The following is a 17,244-nucleotide window of genomic DNA, read 5'->3' as shown; positions in this document are numbered from 1 at the left end:
TCACGAGGGGAAGGCTCTAAGGAAGTCATGGTAGTTTATCTTGTCTTCTCCACAAGAACAGAAGTCAATCAGCTGGGGGAAAAAAAAAGCCAAAAAACAACATAAAGAATTGGAAGAAGCTGCAAATTCTTTTTTTTTTTACGTGAAAAGTGCCCAGAGGCACTCCTTGTGTGACAGAGCAGAAGACCTTATTCCCCTGTGTGGAAGAGCCTACAACCTTAGCAGTCCTGAATCACAGGTAAGCTTGAATGCTTATAGATGACACTGATCTACGCAAGGAGAAGAGTTAAAGTGTTTTGAGTTTAATCCTGATTGCCTTCTAAGTATCACCGCAGCGGCAACAGATCCACAAAAAATAAAGTGTGGCCACAGACTGGCACGGGCCCTGGCAAATCTTTCAGAAACCCCACAGAAATGCCTGCCAAAAGTGGGACGAGGGCAGCACATCTGCACAGTTACCTTCCGCTGGTGGCACTTTGGTGTGTGCACATGGGGACATAGATAATTGAGCTCAGCCACAGCCCTGCTAACAAGCCAGTTCTGGTATCTGTGCCTGACTCTGCATTGTGTTACAGAGCCGTAGCCTTTGTGTGCTTAAGGGGAAGAAAGAGGGCTTTTGTTTCTTTAATTGCATAACTAATCTCCTTCAGACACCTAGAGAGATGGAAAAGGTCTAATATCACAGTTCCTTGAAAGGATTCTTCTTCCCCTTGTCGCCTGGCGACAGATTTACTAGGGTTGCTCTTGTGTGTCTGACAGCTGTGCTCCTCTCCAATCCAGACAGTAGTTATCTATCTACCATATGTTTAATTTATAGGACTGCTGCCCTTCCGAGGGCTCTGGGCATGCTCTTATTAAGGTTTCAAGAGAGAGGAAGGCTGCTTTTGGTGTATAGGTCCCAGATGGGGATTCAAACACGGGGGTTTAGCTGCAATTGTCACAGGTTCCCCACGTGCTCTTGGGCATGACACTTCATCTCCCATTCTCCTCGTGGAAGCAGGAAGGACTGTCACCACATTGTGAGTTCCTCAGGGCAAAGTAGTCTCTGACGAACTCCAGTAAAGCAAAGCCCTGGGTGCTGGTCAAAGGCACATTCAGGGCACATGCAGAGACATAAACATCCTGCCTGTGCACCTTTCAACCACAGCTGTGATGCTCACATTTGGCTGGTTTAGAAAATGGGGGGGGGGAGGTTTGGGGAAGGAAAATACTCCCTCTGGTTTCTAGGTTTCTTTAAACTCTGAGTCTGCCTTTATTGGCCACTAATCTACTGTATATCACATTATGCTGAGAAAGCATCCTTGCCAGTCATATTCCTGAAAGGATCCTCCATCCCTACTGCATGAATTTTTCCCTTCCATTTCCCCTCACGTTTCCTGCTATGCAGACTGCGATCTCCATGTGCTGATGCTCATAGTGCCCAGCAAGCCCATGTTTTAGTTGTGTTAAGCAAGTGGTTATGATTCTAATGCCTTTTTTTTTTTTTTGGTACAATACTTAGTTCTCAAATCTTCAATTCAGTTTTGCTGTTAAATCCAAAATGCATCTAAGCTTTCCTAAGGCTCCTTCTCTAAGCACCTCAGTGTCATCCCTATGCAAGCCCAGATGTGCTTAAGTCATGACAGCTACTCCGTGGCTCTGCCTGACATACAACCTCTTCTGCTCATCTCTGAGACCTGAGCCAGCAGGCATTTTCAGGCCTCACTTAACAGTGCAGCCAAACACTAGGCTGCTCATTTGGGGGGCAACCTGCGTAACATTTCTTCCCTTTACTTAGAGGACAGCAATTATTGTCTCCTCCTTTAAGGGACAAGCTCAGTCCAACAGCTCAGAGGCCCTTCTGAATTGGGACTCTCTTGCCCTTTTCTTGAAGCTGTTCCCCTTTGCAGGGTAGAGCAGCTGTTGGTCTCGCCTGGCTAGGGTTGGTTTGTAGTAGAGCTACAGTAGGGGAATTCAACATGCACAGCACCCCTTCTTTCTGACCTTGTTAAGAAGAATGGTGTTGGTCGGCACACTCAAGCTGTTGCAAAGGGATAAAAATTCTGCTTTGTCCAGGATGCCAGAACCACCCTTGTCACATTGAAGAAATGTCTCCCGAATGTTCTTGTTGTTCAAGTACTTATGGAGCTTCAGCTCTTCCTGAACCTGCCCAATTAATTCATCCAGTTCCTGCTTGCTGGTCCCATGCATGGGGATGTCACTGTAGAAGAAAGGAAGAACAGGACTTTGTGTAAAACTACTTCTGGCAGCCTTACTGTGACACTTGTGTGCTGGATGCCCACCGTGGCTGATCAGACTGCATTTCTGAATACACAGCAGACTTCTGGAGTTCTCGGTTTTTATGGTGAGCTCATCTCAGCTTGGACTTGGACGAAGCTCAGTCTTGATTTTGGAGCATTAGGTAAACTATTTTGGCTTTGCAGGACATTTCCCCCATGCACCTTTTGTCTGCAAGTGCTCTGGGACAAGGAGCGTTTCCTTGTGTGCTCCATACAGTCCCAGGAACTGTATGCAACTCTAGTTTCAACCAGAGCCCCTGAACTACCATGATACTAATTGACTCCAAAGTGTGTTGTGAGGTAATAGGGTTGTTACTGGGTCACCCAGAATGGATCCAGACAGCTAAAAAAGAGGATGTGGTCTAGGCTCTGATGGGCCGATAAGCACAGCCAGCGCCAATGAAAAAAAAAAAGACTCCACCAACTCTCCATTGAGCCTGCAACCATCTAATAGCTCATGCACATGCTGCTAGCAGCATCTGTTACAGTTAACTTCTGTCTTTTGGGAAAAGGTGACTTGGGTCTATTTAGCTGAAAGTTTCTCTGCTGCTGACCCAAAGCTGTCCCGCAAGGTTTTTGGGTCAGCAGGAGCCGCAACATTATATTGTACACACTTGAGCCCCTCTGTATGTGTCTAGACATAGGCTCTTGGAGCTGAATAAGCAACCCAGCAGCCATTAGACAGCAGGCTGGAACCCATGGAGGCTGCTGGAAACACCCTTAGCTCTCAACCCTGAGTCTTATTTAGTCCCACAACAATATCCTTTGAAGCCTACCTGTTGGCAGTCTCCTTTACCACCTGCCGTGGGCGAAAATGATCCCTCAGGGACTGCAGCGCTGCCGCAGGGAAACTCGCTGCGTTGCTCTCCATATAATTAAGCACATATTCGTCAGCGTCAGTGATAACAAACCTGTGGCCAAACACTGGGGAAGAGGCATTAAAGAAAGCGGTGTTACTTGCCTTTCAGCATGGGTAAGCCACTTCATCATCCAGGAGAAAGCATGGGCTTGTGGCTCTTGTGGCTGGGCTCAGGTTCGAGCGAGCTCTGCTATTTGTTCCAGTCCTTGAAGTGAGACTAGTTTCACTGACTCAAAGGGAGTTTCGCCGCAAGAAAAGCAGCTGCTGAGAGCAAAGGCCCCATGCTTGGGCCTACAATGACTCCCCCCATTAGCACTGGTGTGTTTCTAATATTGCAGCATTACATTTATTTTCCTTCCAGCATAGATTTTCCTTACAGGATAGGCCTTTGCTACTGGATGTCATCTGGCATACCTTTAACCCTGTGAATCCTGGCAGGTCCCAAGATGTAAACCGAACACGTAACTATGGAGAATGTGGCTCTTTTCCTAATTTTGTCAGAGGTCCAAAACTGACAGTATCAGAGTCCTACCAATGTACACCAGCTGCTGATCTGGAAACTCAAATGTGATGAGAGCCAGAAGGAACAGAGCTTTCAAGAGAAGGAAGGTATATGCACTGTCCATGCAATAAATGACGTATCGGAGCAGGCACCAAAGACCAAAGCTCAGAGAGTATTATCAATGCAGTCTGGATTTTACCTTCAATCGTAGAACCGATGGTGAGGTCAGAGGGCTCATAGTACGTGACATTCTCTGGAGTAGAGCCTGGTTTGGCCACTTTGGTCTTGCCTAAGTATTTGCCACCAATGATGCCAGAGTTACGGACTGGGGGCTCATAGATGCTGATCATGTCATCGGAGAGGAAATAAGAGAGGATGAAACGACGCTTTCTGTCCTCAGGGTTTGGTGATTCCTAGAGGAAAGGTAGTGGCTTTGGAAAAGAACATTTGAACCAAGTTTTTCTTTCCTGGGGTGCTTAGGAGTACCTAGTAACCCACTCATAAGGACACAGAGTTCATAGCTTTTTTTTTTATAACTGACTAAACAAAGTGCTTGGTGTAGGCCAAAAGCTACAAATATGCTGACATAGCGTAACAAAGCCCTAGACAGCATTAAGAATCTGAATTTCAAAGGTTACTTGCTCTAGTCAAGCTAACAGACACAGAATCTGGGCTGCAATGGCCAAGGATATTCATTGTTTCCACAGACTGAGTAATCCAAGAGAAAGGAATATCCTATATGGAATGATTCATCACAGAGAGAGCCTGGCTGTAAAATTCAGTATTAAAGTTATATTTTTCATTATAATGAGGGCTTGAGAGAGGTTGTTGCTGCTTCCAGCTCTTAGTCACAGGAAGACATTCCCCTGACACACCAGTAGGTTCACTTGCTTAGCTTAAAATTAAGTGGATCTGAACTCGTCAGCTGTGAACTTTAGGAACTCCTGCACAATAGGGAAAAGAAATCAGCCCTTATTCACCCTGAGTGTTTGGAGAGGGCAGGCACCAGGCAGCACAGGAAATGCCATTGCTGCTGCTGGACATGCCAGAGGCTCCTTGCATAAACCAACTGTAAAGCTGGCACAAAGGCCAGGGCCTGAATGCCACTGTCGTGGGTGGAAAGCACCGTCCCAGTGAACTCCCTGGCTTCTGCACTGGCGCTCGGCTGCTCTGCTAGCACAGCTCCTAGCTGTGGCCAGGACCAGCCTGGAGCAGGACAGGTGCTGGGAGCCAACAGCCGGGAGACAGCAAGCTCCTGCTTGTGGCAGCGGCTGAAGGCAGGCAGAGGCAGAGTGCCCAGTCGCAACGCTGTGTCAGTTAGGGCCATCTGTCACATGCTGATGTCAGTGGGAGTTTCTCCATAAATGGCTGTGGTTTTGTAGCATGTCTGTTTTGTAGTTTCTGGCCTTGGTTTTTTTCTACCTTTGCGTGCTACTAATTGTCACAGCAAGTACACAATAACCCAACGGCATTCCCTGAGGGACACTCGTATTGGCTTGGGGAACTCTTTTCCCACTGGCACAGAGGAGAATTTGCTAACAGCCTTGTCTGAGCAGGCTGTTCCTTCCATCCTTCTGACTCTGCAGCATAAGCTGGCACTATACCACCAAGGAAAGCACTTACTAGGGCCGCCTGGTATCGTAGCACCTTGTGGTCATTCTCTAGCATCTTGATTACATCTTTCCGGGGAGGCTTTGGAAACAGAGAAAAGCAGTTCTGAAGAGAATCTTCAAGGATGCCAAAACCATTATAGGGAGGAACTACCTGCAACCAGAGGAGATACCAAGCATAAACAGCTGAAACTAAGAACAAGACAATGTTTGCATGACAGCTTATCAGAAACCATCTGTTTGGAAAGAAATCTTCTGTCACCAGGTAGCAATAGCTGTGACATCCTGCCCAGTACAGATGCTACTAGCCTGGCCATGCGTTGGACCCCTTACTTATAGAAAATATTTAAGACAACTAAGAAGATCTGAAAATCAGGAAGCCAGGTAATTTCTCTGAATAAGGAGACTATGGCTATACCAACAACTAAACATACCTGTGCACAGAAACTCAATCATCTATAGGGTTACACTGCTAACCTAATCCCCATCCTGTTTGTTGTCTAGGCCAGATAGTACTCCAAACCATCCCTAGGCTCAGTTTGGGAGGTAACAAGGGCTGTGTGTGGGCCATCCCCGGTAGGCAGTTTGGACTTAGCAACCCTGTTTTGGAGGGTGAGGGAGAGTTTACTAATACGAGTGTAGCCATACTGTGCCAGTTGGCTTCCCAGCCAAAACCAAACCCTGACACTGTTTAATTTTCTTGGATAGACATAACTAGAGTTCTTCCTATCACTATTAGCAAGTGCTATGTCCTTTACAGTATTAGAAGTCAACTGTTTCAGAGGATTTTCATTTTTATATCAGTTATGACCATTCTTGCCTTGTCTTTTTCAAGTAACTTGCTCTTTGCTTTAAGCTGAACTTGTTTATTATAGGTTCTTACTAAGCTGAACCTATACTTTACTGTAAGAGCTTATACCGACTGCTTCCTTCCCTCCCTTCGAGAAATTGTTTGCAATACCTGTGGAACTTCCTCAAGTGGTTTCTGCTTTATTTCCACTGGCTGGAAGTCTGTGATGCCAAATTTGTCACGATAGAAGTTACGTGTGAACTCATCGCAATCATAGATGAAGAAGCTGCGTCCAAGGAGGGTGGTAGATTTGCCGACAGCAAAATCTTTAGCTGTGTACCACTCAAGTACCTCCTGATCAGAGATCTCAAGCACGCAGCTTGGGAAAGTCTCTAAGGACAAGGGAGCAAAAAGAAAAAAGAAATCAATCAGGTAGATGTTAACATTTCCTAGTAAAAAGGGATACAAAAGCAAGCTGTATAAATAGCTCCAGGGAGCTGTTGGTACTGCTGTCCTGCCACTGTTCCCCAAAAGATAAAGAATTTAGCGATCATTTAAAGAACTTTTCTTTGGCCAAAACCCGATGACACTTGGAGCGTTCTCAGAAAAAATTCTCCAGACTCTGTGTACTTCTGACACAGCCACCGCATACGTGTCTACCCACCAAGGCACTTTAGCACAGACAGATGTGCTGGCCAATCTAAACTTACTTTTCTTGTCCACAAAGGTTTTGGGCAAGCGTTGGCGTTTTATCAGTATTGGGAACGGGTCTCTACCATCGTTTTGCTTGTAGACTTCCCGAACCTCCACTGTGTCATCTGCCAGGTAGTAATGGATGACGTAAGGCCGATTCTCACCAAACATGCTGTTGGTGTCATCCCACATGGCGTAGAAGCGAAGGACCTGGGGTGGAGAAAAAAAAAAGGCAGAGAGGACAAACATGGGTTAGAATTACTAATGCTTTGTCCAAATGAAGTGGTTTGAAATGGGTTGGGTTGCATCTCACCAATCTTCTCTGCCAGGTACAGAACTAAGCCCTTGTATAGTGGGTACTGGGGTGAATGGGCTGCTGAGGCAGCAGTGGGAAGGGTAGCAGGGGCCTGGAGTGCTGGACAGGCCTGGCTTACCTTGACAGCAACAAGTGAGAGAAAATAGTTTATGCTAAGACAAGAAATTTAGTTTAGGAAGCATGAGGAAAAATGGGGAGGAAGTGATTAAAAAGCAGCGGAAAATAATTGCCTGGGAATGAGTAGGCAAGTAGTCTTAAGGGAAGTGATTTTTATAATGAAACAATATAGCAAGACAGAATCTTGTTTTGACTCTTAAACCTCTTAGAGGTTTCGTGGCCAATTCTTTACTACTCTCATGCTGAGGAAGGCAGAGAGGAATGCACTTGGCAGTCCTGAGGAGGCTGCAGTCAATGCAGACCCCATCTGATTTCTGCCTAGTGGAAATACCAACTTTTAATGCCACAGAAATCAAACTCTTCACACTGCGATGCTCAAGGGTTCCCCAAGGCACAGCCCAATAGCCACTGCAGGCAGAGTTGGCCCAGTGCAGACTTGAGTCACTAAGGCTGAACTGGCAGTAAAACGGCAGGCATGGCCCCGCTTGCACCCACACGGCAAAACTGTCTGCTCCCTTCAAAACAGGGTGACCGTATCCAAAATGGCAACAGGATGTAATCCTGGCCCGTGCTAACTAACACCTAGCTGATGGCTAGGAACTGTTTGTTTGATAGCTAGCCAGGGACAATATGCAGAACTTGGGTTGTGCCCTGGCCCTGTTTTATGTAGTGTAGATACAGTCTATAGTGTTTCTTACATTGTTGCTAGATGTAAAAAACATTCAGAGGAGCAGGGAGGAGAGTGTTAGTCAACCGTGTGCACAGGGAGAATTCAGTCAGCGCAATCGGCATTTGGGTTTGTCTGAAATTGTCCACTCTGGCACCTGGCATCAATGTTTTGGGAGAAGACAGGAGGCCCATTTGTATTAGAACTGCATCTGGCCCTTTCTGCTAACTTCCCGAGGCAGGTGGCTTATCTCACCCCAAAAGAAAGCAAGAGAGAGATGGAGGATCTAGAGCATAGGCTCTGCAGTCCAAAGAGAAGCTGTTCACAATGCACAAAGCCCAGTAAAAAGATAAAAGACTTTGTTTCTTACTAAAGCCAAGAAAGAAGCAAACCTGGAGTCTGTTCAGTGGACTGAGATTTTTTAGAATGAGTAAGGCTGTAGACACTCATAAAACACAGGTTTCAATAACACATATATCCTGTAAAGTGGGTAATCACTACCAGCTCTCTCACCTGCTTGTCGTAAGTCAGAAACTGTTTGAGTTGGTCAAAATCTGATGGTGTGATGTACTTGTGCATAGGCATCCGACGCAGTTCTGTGTAAGGATCAAAAACCATTTTCTCTGGAGGGTTCAGTTCGATTCCTTGGCTCTCCAGGAACACCTAGGAAGGTCATCTAAGGTATTAATGCTGCCGTGAGTTCTGAGGGTAAGAGGTAATGAGCGATTACAGATGGGCTGAGATGAGTGCTCTCAGAACAGTACAAGTTCATTCCTCACAGACCACCAGGCTGCAGGAGTATTAGTTCTACTGCAATAGCAAATACAATCGAAGATGACCAAGATGTTTCTGTTTAAGTTGCTTCTTGCTTTTTCTTGCCCTTTAATTACTCAGGGCAGTCCTGTCCTCAACATCCTAACTCAGATATTACTTGAGCACAATTGTCCTTGGCCTCAGGGCTTTACATGGAGGGTAGCTGTCAGTTGGTCTCTTTTATGTAAATGAAAAAAATTGAATTAGTGCATAACCATGAATGTAGTTAGTCAGAATTTGCAAGAGACTTAGGGCTCCCCTATGTGTCAGACAGTGGAAGCTAGTGTTACCCACACTAGGTCCACCAGGGCCTCTTGGGCCACGAGGATATGTACCAGAGTGGCAGCTTCAGTCTGTCTTTCAGCAGAAATACTTTTGCCACAGAAAGAGGACAATCTGTTTGCTTATAAACAGATTTTTTGCATCAGCAAACTCTAGGGTATTACATGTGTACTCACATCAGTCACCCAAAACAACCGCTGAAGTCAATGGACTTCTTCCCTTTTTGGCCTTGGGAAGTGTCCCACGAAAACATTCATCCCAGGAAGCACCTATGCAAACATCTCCAACAGGCATGTGAGATTACCCTGAAGACTCACAAAGCAGGTTCACACTTTCAGACTCAGTATTTTCTGGTCTGGAAGATGCCAGTTAATGATAGACTAGTGGCCTTGAGATGTAGACCCGTGTAGTTCATTTCGTTCTTACCATCAACCAACCAACATTCACATGAGAAACAGCTCTTCATCTGATGTGAACGGACTTCAACAGTCATCCAGCTCCAGCAGAGCTGGCCCCACATGTTCCCAACAGCCACATACATACCAGTATATTATACATGCTTGGGAACATTCCTGGGTGCTGAGGCCAACTGGCAAGGAACAGCCTGCATCTAAACTCTCTCAGCCTCCAGGACAGGTTGGCTACATGTAACTTGCCTATTGGGAATGGTCCCTGGAGGATTCTAACTCCCAGACTGCTCCTGGGAATTGCTTGGAAGAATAGTAGTTGACCAGGGCTGAGATTATACTGGGGACAATCTAACAGGATACTATTATACTGGTATTTGTTGTTATTTGTTATCAGATTGTTATTATTTCATTTACTGGTACAGAAATAGCCAGAAATAGAAAAGCAGGCAATGAGTAAGCTCTCTTAGAAAGGTCAGTTCATGCCATGATTCTCAACCCACGGATCATGACTGCTCTTCTGGCTTGGCTGTGGTGTGCAGAGTTACTGACTGCATTCCCTTCCCCTATTCTTAACAGAAGAGTATTAAGTCAGAAAAGCGTTAGGATCAGTAATTTCCCTCTCACATATGCACAATGTTTCATCTGGACTCTAAGCAGTTAAACTGTTGTATGCACAGTAAGGAACTTAGAATTTGTATTGTAAGAAGTCCTGAGGACAAAGGATGGACTCCCAGCAGCCCTAGGGCAAAAATACTGAGCAGTTAATATGCCCACAGCAAGTACCAAACCTTGAACTCCCCATTGACCTGAAAGAAGTCTTCACAAAAAGCAAAATGAAAGATTGCAAGCAACCTTATTCTGAAAGCTATAGGTGCAGACTACTGGACTCTTAACAGGTCTGGCTACCTGTAATTCCTGGGATTCTCTGTGTCAGTGTTCTCGGTACAAGCAACACACCTGTGTGAACGGGTCACAGTCAACTATGCGGTACGTCCGGCCATACATGGTGATGTTCATACCCCGATTCAGATCTTTCCAGTGGTAATGATCCCCATGGTCATTCTTGGGCACCCGGTGACGTCTGATAAGTTTGCCTTGACGAATACCAGAGTTCTTCACAACAGGTTCTATGACGGACATGCTGTCATCTTCCAGATAGTAATAGATACCCACTTGGCGGATCCGGTAATGCTCTTCTGCGGAGAGAGGAACATCTTCCTGGAAATAGGCATCAAACTTCAAAATCTGCCAAAGGGGCAATATCCCAAAGGGAGAAAGAGACAAACAATTTGAACAATATGATTAGTCTATTAAGGCAAATAATTCATTTGTAATGTGCTTTGGCAGTGCAAAGTTACTGCATTGTAGTCTATAAAATCATCAAAGCCAGCTGTAGCCTAATCTGGGAGTGATGGCAGAGGCATCGTGAGGGCTTTTATCAAGACCTGCCTTTTACAAATTTGGCACGCTTGAGACAGGTGTAGAAAATACAGCCTTTTCCCTACTCCTCCTTGATCACCCGCTATTTCACCTACTGCCAGGTGCTTGGTTACTGCCAGTAATCTAGTTTTCTGATACACATGACTCTCTTTAGTATTGTCAGCTTTGCAGACCAATCAGGCCTTCCATACCCAGCCTACATCAGCCCACAGGCTTAGGTAATTAAGTGATGATAAAGCCAGCAAGTTTTTACTAGCCAGCAAAAGCACTTCAAACAAGTCTGTGACTTCCCCCAGCAGCACTGGGGCCCCTGCTGCTACTCTGGCTTGAATGAAGGGGCAAAAAAGTGTCTTGACAGATTAAACAGCAACATCTACATTACTCTGAAGGAACAGCCTCAGTAATTAACACAGCACATCCGTTCCCCAGAGTGTCTCACAGATGGGCTGGTTGGCTGCAGACTGCCTTTCCAGCATGCAAACCCCTGCACGCGCTCAGGTCTGGGGAGCTTTGCACACTCTGCAGCGACTGCTCTGTCCGTGGCTGCGGCTGCACTCGCCAGCTTGTGGTCTGCACCACCGGCGCATTTAAAATCAAGGGTCAGCTCAGGACGGCTCCAAGCAGACACACAGCCACCTCCTAGTCCGATACCATCACCCAGATATAACGCAGGAAGTACTAATGGAGCGGTACAGGCTGTAACATGCTGTGGTGACAAACAAGCATAAATAGATAGGCCACAGTTAAACAGTCTAACAGGGTCCCCACTGCAGACTGTCTTCTACAGTTTAATCTCAGCTACAATCTCAATATAGTTTTGGAAACACAGAAGGCCAGGCTGTGGTTTAGAGGGCAATGGTTATAAACTGAGGCTTTTCAGAGTTAATCAAACTTCTTTTCCGATGCCTGCTGGAAATGCTGTAGCGTAACTTGTGTCTGACATCATTTACGTATTATAATCCTCCTCCCGAGCAAAGAAAGCCTCTTTCAGTCTGAGGTTCAGCTGTCTCTGACTAAGGGCTATGGCATCTGAAAACTGCTGTACACTGTCCCATGAACCCTGGAGCTGACTGTTTACGTCTCCGAACTTGGCCAGAGATATTCCTGGAATAAGCCTCTTTATACCTTTTTGTCAAAAGCCACGTGTGCTGGAACAAAGCCTGAAGGCAGAGCCTGCTTGGCTTGCCCATAGGTCAGCGTGGGTCTCATGTTGGATAATTCGTCTAATTCAGCTTGAGAAAGCTGATTCACATACAGTCGCTCCCCTCCGATCCCCACCGTTGGCAGCCGAGAAAAGGCAAATCCATTTTTGTAGCCCAGTGTCTGAGACCGATGAAAAGATGTTTTCTGTGGAAGGAAATCCAGCTGTTAAAATACCACATGCACTTAGTAGATATGGCTACTGAAAGCACAGAAAAATATTAAGAGAGTGTAATATCCGGAATGCCTCCCCAGCATTGTATAACCTACTGCAGCGGTTATTTACAATCAGATTTTACACTTAGATCAAGAAGGCTGAAAAAAGAGTAAGTGGCTGGAGGAACAAAGCAACAGAGTGAACTCAAATCCTAGCACTGGCACGGACTCCCCAAGAGCTTAAATCACTTAATTTCCCTATTGCCACTATTCTCAGTGCCTAGAATGGGGTGACAGCACCTTATCTGCCCTAGTGTTTCTCTCACAAATTCTTTGTTCCCTGCTCTGTGTTACGGCAGCACAGAGCACCATGGGACATCACTGTGTTATTGCCTTATGGTGCTCCCTTGACTGTTACACCTCCTGCATCCTCTGTGTTTTCCATCGCTATTTATTTTGTTAGCCCTCTCCTGGGGATGATATTCACAGGATTTTCTTCGCTGGGCTAAATCAAGGTGTGTCATGCTGATGGAACTGCAATTATGAAACGAATCAAAGCACATTACCTGTTTCACCACCTCTCTCCACAGTCCATGCAAGGGTCACACATTAAATAACCACAACCACACTGTAAGACCCTATAGCAGATTAATGAGAAGCCTGGTAAGACAAAAAGAATTGTGTCTTTGTGAGCACTGTATGATGTTGGCTATAGGAGTCACCTGTCATTTTTTGCTTTGTTGGTTTAATCTTCTTTTTGAACTTCTTGGAGCCTTTCATCTGTCTTTGCTATCTGCCTCACACCAGCTACTGAGCCATTTGTCTAAATAATTATCCAGATGGCACAGGAAGGTCCCTGTGTGTTGCTTAAGGACACACAACAAGCAAACGTCAGAGCTGTGAATAGGACCTGATCTCTGTCAGCCCAGTCCTGCTCTTCACTACTGAAGATTAGGATCGGACTTGAGCGAGACCACGCTTCTCAACTCGCTGTACAGTCCCACCGTGCCTGGTCCCTCTCCTGCAATCCTGAAAGCATTTGAAATAACACGTGCCTGGCTGGTCCCACTGGGCTTTCAACTCTTAATGCTCCAGAGAAAGCAGGAGAAATTGTGAGTCCCTGATAATAAAATCCCTGATTTTACCTTGACTTTTGCCAAGTAAAACAGAGTTGTACGCATTTCTAGTGCTGAAGGAACAAGCTTGAGCTCCTTTTCCAGACCCAGACTTGCAATCAGTCCAACCTCAGGCATGTGAACCACTTCTTCTCCACCCCCTCCCTCACGGTTAAGCCTCTAATCTTATTTATACCTTCAAGGCCCCGCTTGAATTTCACATAATTGCCTGTTTTCTCTTTAAACTGGTACGTCAGATCTTGCAATGCTGTGGGCAGAGCATTTAGGAAAACAGGTTCAGGTGAAAACAAGAGAGCTTACTGAAGACGTGTTAACAGAATGTCTAATAAACATCAGCCCTGCCACAGAACTGCCATCTCCTTCTGTTAAATAAATACCAAGGAAAGCTGTGGGAAAAATATTCAAGGAAAGCCAGGAAGTTTGTCTTTAAATTGGGCAATATCAGTGTTTGTCAGAAGTGCACAGGTTTCTAAGGGCCCACAGCTGCCTAAAGAAAACACCTCATAAATTCATAAGACTCCCAAGTTGACAGGCTCTCCCAGGTGAGCACGGGTGCCAGATAACATCTCACAGTATCAGGTGACTAATGCAAATTTAAAAGGGAAAACCCAGAATACAAACTTCTAATCTCAGTTGCTGCCAGTCCATATCTGAAGAAATTACACTGAATTAAGTCCGTCTTTTTGCCAAGTCTGTAACACTTCATGCAAATACTGTTCCCCTCCCAGCGTCTCTGTTCCTCTGTCATGTGAGCACTAAGCAATAACAATACAATCTTATTTGAACACAGAGCTTTTCTTCAGCCCTTCTCAGCACTCACTTCACTTGGAAAACAAGAATCGTGATGCCCATTTTATAGACTGGAAAACTGAGGCAAAGGGAGTTGATAGCACTCGCTAGGGCTCATCCTGAGGAACAATGCAAAGCCATTTCTGGAGTCCAGATCTCCTTAAAACATGAGCAATACTTCAAGTTACTCTAAAATAACGATCTGCTCTGCTAAGTCCCGTGGGTGTTTCTTACACACAACAGCACTGCTGAAGTCAGTAGAAGCGTTCACATGACTAAAGCCGGCAGGATTTTACTGATAGAGGAAATAACATTTTGCTAGGGGCAGAAATTTGCATTGCAGATTTCCAAGACGTTATAAATGATATTGAGGAAATAATATTATTAATCTGAGAACAATTCTGAGGTAACCTTTATTACTGCATGATTAAGAGTATTCGTTATGAGTAAACGACTCCACTTACAGTTGCAGAACTCAGTCAGCACTGACTTAGAAAATAGTTTGACTGTTTATGCTGGAAGGCACCACTAAGGCTGGTACAGTGACAATTTATCCTTGGGTAATCTAATACACACACAGCAGAATAAAGAAAAGAGAGGGTCCTATTTAGGAGAACAGAGGAAACTGGGTTCCCACAAAAGCAGAATGATCTGGGCTGTGTTTATCAAAGCCATCATGACAGAGCTGTTGTCAAGAGCACATCATTTCAAGAACATATCTGCCAAACAGGTATAAGTGACAATACCACCACTGGTCTAAGAAACATAGGACAACATCTTCCTAAGAGAGCATTAGATCCCTTCAGTGTTGTTAAGACCCTCTAGAGGTTCCTCCCCACTCCATTTGAGGAGCAATCAAGAGTTATAGAACTTTCTATCACAAGGATACCTAGGAAATACTGTAGTGTCCTCTAGAAATATCAGGAGCATTGCGGTGGCAGGAGGTGGAAGGGAAGCTTTCCTCCTTTGGGAGAATTATCATTTCCATTGAAAGACCAAATAAATATGAGGTTTGTGTCCCAGGAAGTAAAGAGAATCTGTGAGTGATATGGGAAGAGCAGAGTGGGCTGACCTGCAGTGGGGCTCACCATCACTTGAGAAGATTTGCCAAAGGGTAGACTGGATTGGTAAGAGGTTCTCTCTTCTGTAAAGCACAATCTAGGGGATGTAACAGGAAGACATGGAAGTGTTTGTTCTGGAGGTGTCAGTTTTCGATGGGAATATCAAGGACAAGGAGTACTGCCTCAAGGTATGTCTCTTCTTTTGGTTGCATGTCCCATGACAAGTGTTCACACGCAAGTAGACAACGTTCCTTATCCTGCAATACCAGAGCATATTGGGGCCTGGTTTGGCTGTGCAACTTGGATGTATTGGGAGGGAGCAGGAGGAAGAAGGAGCCTCACTTGGAATACTGAGCTTTATGGAAATGGAAGAGCCTGTTCTTAAGGATATTAAGCTCCATGGAAATGTAAGGCATACCCCGGTCTATCTGTTCCCTATAAGAGTCTGGGAGCATTGTTTCTGAGGGAAGCAGCCAGAGTATCGGTTTCCTCATACTGACATTAGTAGCACTGAGTTGAAGTTGAGCAATGGTGTCAAGACTCAAGATAAGAAGGAAGGGCAGAGCTGTCAGCTGCTCTGAAACAGTAGTGGAAGGAACTCATGGAGTATCAGTTCTCATCTGTGGTACTGCTTCCTCAAGAGGATATTGGAAGGATTTGGTGTTACCAGATCCTCAGTACCTAGGCCATTGGGAATGGGGAAAAGGAGAATTTGCTTCCTCATTTAAGTATCAATTAAAGTACAGAGAATGGGGATGGTGGTCCTTCTCCCAAGGAACCTGGAAACAGCTGACAGGGTCTCACTTGGCAGGATCCTGGAGGCTGGTATCAGTTGTGTGGGGGGATGCCAGTTCTCTGAAGATCAGGTTCTCAGACTCCAGACCATTAGTTCCCTATGGACTATAAAGAATTCAGTTCTCCAGCCGATACCAGGAGAGCATTTGTGGAAGTATCAGAGCTTTGGAGGAGGGGGTATCAAGGAGAATACTGGTTGCCCAGGAGACTGGTGACTTCAGGATATATCTGTCCCTCTAAGGGTGGTGGATGAATCCAGGACAGACCTGTTTCCCTAGGTGTGTAGGGATGGTTTTGAGGATTAATTCCTAGTGGAGGACCACTTGAGGTTTGGACAGTGTTGGTTCTTCTGGGTATACCAAGTCGGTTGTGGGGATATCAGGTGTGTTTAAGGGTCCTGGTTCAGGGCAGCTTCAGAACACATCCCTTTGGGAAAACCGAGACGGTTCAGAGAAACAGGAGTTTCCCTGAGGGAATCAGGTTTCAAGACTATAAAGTGAATATGGGGATAGTCCTTCCCTTGAGCCACCTCGTGAACTGGTGGGGGAAATTTGGGTGGATTCAGGGGTACTGGATCTCCTTGGGGTGAGTTTGCAGGTGTTAATTCTGCAGTTATAGAGAAAGCTTCTGGGGTCTCAAACGAGGCTGGGGAAACCTACCTCTCCAAAGCTATCAATCAGGGCAATTTCAGGGGTTATCAGATGGGTTCCCTGGGGACAAGATTAAGAGTGCCAAGTTCCCCGGAGGGTGGGCTCTGGGATACCTGGTCCCCTGGGAACAGACTTTCAATTACATTGGGAGATCTTAGGGAGTACCAGGTCTGCTGTGGGTGGGGTTAGGGGATACGAGGTGGGTTCAGAAAGTTCAGGTCCTCCAGAAGTGAGTTCAGCAGACATTTGTCCCCTGGGGAAGAGCTCAGTGGGTATTAGGTCTGCTGAGAAGCATCAAATGAGTTTGCAGGGCACCAGGTCCCTTGGGGGCCTTTTCACAGGGCACCAGGTCCCCTGAAGGGTGTCTGGTGAGTTTGAGAGATACCAGGTTCCCAGGACGTGGCTTCACAGGACACCAAGTCCCCTCAGGGATATTAGGTGAACTCGGGAGGTATCAGGCCTCTTAGGAGAACTAGAGGATGGTCTTGAGGGAATAGGGGGTTCCCTCGGGGTGGGTTCAGGAGGGTAACATGTCCCATGGGGGAGTATTAGGTGAGTTTAGGGGTACCAGGTCTCCTGGGGAGTTAGAGGAGGCTCTAAGGGTACCAGGGGTACCCCGGGGGAGTCGGACAGCGTGCAGGTCACCGACGAGTCCCTGGCGCAGGTGGGGGGTGTAGAG

General features: G+C 45.9%; 1 protein-coding gene across 1 annotated transcript in view; it reads right to left on the bottom strand.

The window, feature by feature from the left end:
* EFHC1 (EF-hand domain containing 1) overlaps positions 1-17,244 on the bottom strand; it is a 21,461-nt gene continuing 4,217 nt past the window's right edge. Inside the window, exons 2-11 of the mRNA XM_009644603.1 lie at positions 11,904-12,125; positions 10,296-10,583; positions 8,347-8,496; positions 6,751-6,943; positions 6,212-6,432; positions 5,264-5,404; positions 3,840-4,053; positions 3,056-3,203; positions 1,984-2,200; positions 1-72 (exon numbers count right to left, since the gene is read on the bottom strand). Coding sequence (XP_009642898.1) covers positions 1-72; positions 1,984-2,200; positions 3,056-3,203; positions 3,840-4,053; positions 5,264-5,404; positions 6,212-6,432; positions 6,751-6,943; positions 8,347-8,496; positions 10,296-10,583; positions 11,904-12,125 — 1,866 coding nt within the window. The remainder of the gene's footprint in view (positions 73-1,983; positions 2,201-3,055; positions 3,204-3,839; positions 4,054-5,263; positions 5,405-6,211; positions 6,433-6,750; positions 6,944-8,346; positions 8,497-10,295; positions 10,584-11,903; positions 12,126-17,244) is intronic.

This window comes from Egretta garzetta, unplaced genomic scaffold (assembly GCF_000687185.1).
Source record: "Egretta garzetta isolate BGI_Z169 unplaced genomic scaffold, ASM68718v1 scaffold628, whole genome shotgun sequence".
NCBI classification, from domain to species: domain Eukaryota; kingdom Metazoa; phylum Chordata; class Aves; order Pelecaniformes; family Ardeidae; genus Egretta; species Egretta garzetta.
Note: the sequence above shows the minus strand (reverse complement) of the source record. Positions and strands in the feature narration are given on the sequence as shown.